General features: G+C 27.0%; 1 protein-coding gene across 1 annotated transcript; it reads left to right on the forward strand.

Annotated features, from left to right (window-relative positions):
• Positions 1–1,268: 1,268 nt before the first annotated feature.
• LOC130893987 (uncharacterized) lies at positions 1,269–3,512 on the forward strand. Its single transcript, XM_057800458.1, has 4 exons — positions 1,269–1,504; positions 2,355–2,570; positions 2,662–2,813; positions 3,131–3,512. The coding sequence occupies exons 1-4, from the start codon at positions 1,376–1,378 to the stop codon at positions 3,408–3,410; spliced, it is 777 nt and encodes a 258-aa protein (XP_057656441.1). The 5' UTR covers positions 1,269–1,375; the 3' UTR covers positions 3,411–3,512.
• Positions 3,513–4,320: the final 808 nt, after the last annotated feature.

Here is a 4,320-nt window from a genome sequence, read left to right on the forward strand (position 1 = left end):
GAAGAAAAAGATGTTTTTGTACTATTACATGTATAGTTTAGGAGAAGAAACAGATGTTTTAGTATTGGTTTTTATCTATTAACGTCAAATTTAGAAGAATAAATAGATTTTTGCATACTGTATAACCAAATATATCGAGGTCATAAAACCAGTTAGGTTGAGATGATTTTTTAATAAAGAACGAGATATTTAAAAAGCCGTTTCAAAATCGTGTTTTGTAGAATTTTTTTTTATTATAAAAAAAGACAAAAATAAACTTCAAAAAGTTGTAAAGGTACGAGAGAGATATTTTGCATCGTTGTAATATTTTTCCGGTTGTCGACATACGTCGATTGACGTCAATTCATGTCATCTGAGGTTATTTCACGTCAATTTTTATCGAATCCTTCAACCCGATTGATTTCGATTGTCAATTAATGTATTTTTATATCTATTGTCATCGATTTATGTCAATTGAGGTCATTTTAAGTCAATTTTTGTCGATTCATGTTGATTGACGTCCATTGAAGCCGATATACGTCAATTGTTATTTTATTTGATGTCGATTGACATCTATTAACGTGAATTTATTATTTTAATTGTCGTCTTCTAGGTTATCTTTTAGCAATGCTACCAATTCCTTGCTGTCAAGTGATAAAGTTATAAGCATTTTCTAATAAATAGTTATGAATATAATTGATTAAATCTCAAACAAAAAGCTTGAAGTTTCTGGCTGAATTTTAAACAACAGTAAATCTGACAACACCGAAAATCGACTCCACATGACTGCTAAAGTTTAAAATATAATTTCCACTAATACACGAGTAATGATTTCAAATACACTTTAGATATATTTAGAATTGGTTCCGCCGCTACAATATTTATTACAAATGTAAAGATTGTAAAAGCTAATCACGTGTTAATTCTAGTTGGCTTTGAAATAACAGACATCTTTTATGCATTCATATAGGTTACGGATTTTTATAAAAAAAAGCGCTGTTGCCATATTTTTCTAACCAACTGAATAAAAATATAATATTTGCTGCTGGAATTATTTATATTAGAATTGAAATGAAAAATTATGATTTTCTCATTTTTTTTTTAATATTAAACATATATTCAATAAAACAAAAGCTAATTTTAAAAAAAATTGCTTAGCGAGCATTTTGTATAAATTATTTTCACACGATCGTTTAGAGTCTAGACAAAACATGGTTATAAACAGACCTGTTCATCGAATTACTTTATATCTGTTAAATACGTATCGGAGTAATAAATTTATTGACCGTACTATATAAAAAAATTTGTTTATTAAAAACCGAAGTGCAAAGCATTGGAATTCAATTGTCGTGTTAGATGGACTAAACTTTAATGCGTAATAAATATCTCATTAACTATGAGTCACGTACAACGACGGTGTGCTTCTAGAGAAGATATGCTGCGAATGCAAAGATTAATATTGGAAGGTCTCGAAGTGGCTTTACATCTTTGCAATACTTTTTTGTTTTATTGTGGACCTAATAGGGTGAGTATTACGGCTTAAAATCATTCTGCAAATGGTAAATAAATATTTCGACCATGTTTTTAACAAAAATTTTTCCTATTAAATACTCAAAATTTAATTTGAGATCATCATATCTAAAAGTAACTGATTTAAAGACGCGAGAAAATTTAATTTCATGATAAAAAATCATAAAAAGAAGGAAATTATTAGGTAGATCATTATCCTTTATAAAACTTAATATTAAAATCACATTTTCACGATTTCTATATATTATTTATTTCACGTTTCTCCTTATTATTTTCAAAGTCTGACAACGTTTCAATATCACTCGATATGTTTCCTATCACCACGCATGCGCCGAGAATGAAATATGTAGACGTAGAAGTCGTCTAGCTATGTTGCCGGATCAAAAAATATTTCCCGTGTATAAAATGATTTTAAATACAATTAAAATATTCAACAATGTGTAATTTAATTAAATTTATAAGAGACGAGTATATAGTTGATTATTTTACATTAATATTGAGTAACAATTATACCTAATGTATTTTAATATTAGAAATTTATTATATATTGTATATTTAGACAACATCGTATATATATATACAGTTTTAGGTAACGTTCCTGTCATAAATTTGACATTCATTTTCTTCTTTTATCAATATCGTTAATATTAATAAATGTTAATTTAGTATTAATTTCACATTATTCTATTCACCATACACAAGTGTATGTTTAGTTGCCTATAGTTGATTATTAAATCTCGTATAATTTTTTTAGTTTAGCATGTAATGAGAAATTAGATTATTGTGAAACCTCAAAGTTAGAATTCTATTCTCGTAAATATTTTTATAATAAAATTGTATTTCAGATTATGGATATTTTGAGTCAAATTCTACCGACTGCGTATTACACGAATGTTGGTTATTGGCCGTTTTACGAAACGGAAAATGGTCATAGTCTTTGCGTTTGCGGTATTTTTGAAATACCGTGCCTTCATGATTTTACCTCGAAAACACAGATTAATCTAAGAGATATATCAGAACCGTATTATTTCAAAGCTCAACACGTTAAAATTACATTTACAGTAAGTTATTTATAACATCCAATTACGAGGAATTTTCAATGTTTGAGGTTATGTTTATCGAGAATGGAAATTTTCTATATCCTTATTGTAGGATTTGGAAATCGATATACATTATCCCAAGGAGAATAATGTAATATTAAATGATTTCGAAATTGTTATTAAATATAAATTAAAACAATTTTGGACTAACGAACAATTTACCGATAGCAGATATGTAGATACAACTTTTGTGAATGTATTAAGGTATGCTAATTTTATTAAAATTTCATTAATATCCATTTTATTATTAATAATTTGATTTTAATATTAAATCTTATATTTTCTTTATTTCCATATAAGTCTGGCAACATTGTTCGAACATGATGCAGACGTAACTTCTCATGCACGAAAATATGAAACGAAATAAGTAAAAGATTTATTCGAAAACGATGAAACAAAGTAAAATCTAGAAATTTCTTTCATGGTCGAAATAAAGACTAAGCAATGAATAAGCTAAATAATAAAAAATGAAGTAACGACATTTACGTTTTCTTTTTATAACGCTTCTTCTTTTTTTACAGTTGTGCTTTTGTTGAAATGAAACAAACGTTCAAAGATTTTTGTATATTCATCAAACCTCATCCTCTGTCACTTCCTGTCTACGGTTACTATTTTCCAACGTTAACAACTATTTCCGATAGTGGAAAGAATTATCCAAAATACTATATCGTTAATAGGGAAAGGTGTCCAAATTATACAGTGAAAATTATTGATTATACAACTTATAACAGCGACAGCTATTCTAACTGTAATAGAGAAGAAGAAAGTAATGACATTATAATAATTGACGATGATGATTAGAGAAATGGAGAATAGATAGAAATCGTTTTTTTTTTAAATATTATTCTTTTTAGGTTTTATATTGATAATCTTTTTTTTTTAATACAAAACATCGAAATTAAATTGTCTTTTCATTCACCTCTTCTACCTAATAATAAAATATAGTTATATCGTCTGTGTTTTATTTCAAGTGGCCTTTCACTTCTAAATAGAACAGTAAAAACACTGTCGATCAATAGATGGCGTGTTAGATTTTTATTTTTTAATATTGTTCTCAAACTCTGATCGTCTTGTTATCAAAAAGTTTTAAATACACATCACTAATAATAAAATTTTCATTATAAAATTAGTTCGTAATTTAGATAAGATCAAGAGCTCCAGCCATCTGTCGTCGATTTCATAAACATATTCGTCGTAAACTCAATTCTTTTACAGATTTCTACAGCTTAGTACTTGGCGTATATGAAAGCGAGGTTGCCAAATGTAAATTTTATCTATTATATTAAATACGTTGACTGGTAATAAAGGGATCAATTATTCAATTTATTTAATCGAGTTACAGAAGTCGTGTAAACAAATTACATAAATTTATTTCAATTTGGAAAGTTACTGAATTAGTTCTTTGAAATAATTTAGGATGATACTTTTTACATGCATAAAATGAGTAAATTATTTCACCGAGGTCGTAATTTGTAATATATACAGGGAGAACCGAAATATTATTCATTTAAGTTTAAAAGAAATAAATATTTATTTGAAAAGAGTTTCTAATAGATATGATAATTGAATATTAATTGAAATTTCATGAGATTATCGATAAATTACGTGGTAATACAAATGATAAACGTTCAAGTTCGTCTCGTAATAAGTGTAGACACAGTTTGGTGACGAGAAAATCGATTTCGATGATGCACTTGACAACTCTATTAGT

The sequence above is a fragment of the Diorhabda carinulata genome, chromosome 5, assembly GCF_026250575.1.
Source record: "Diorhabda carinulata isolate Delta chromosome 5, icDioCari1.1, whole genome shotgun sequence".
NCBI lineage: Eukaryota > Metazoa > Arthropoda > Insecta > Coleoptera > Chrysomelidae > Diorhabda > Diorhabda carinulata.

Bases quoted from the DNA above. Each gene is read 5' to 3' on its own strand.
- LOC130893987 (XM_057800458.1), top strand. From the start codon at position 1,376: ATGAGTCACGTACAACGACGGTGTGCTTCTAGAGAAGATATGCTGCGA. The intron at 2,571-2,661 runs GTAAGTTATTTA...TCCTTATTGTAG, and splicing joins ACGTTAAAATTACATTTACA to GATTTGGAAATCGATATACA. The intron at 2,814-3,130 runs GTATGCTAATTT...CTTTTTTTACAG, and splicing joins ACTTTTGTGAATGTATTAAG to TTGTGCTTTTGTTGAAATGA.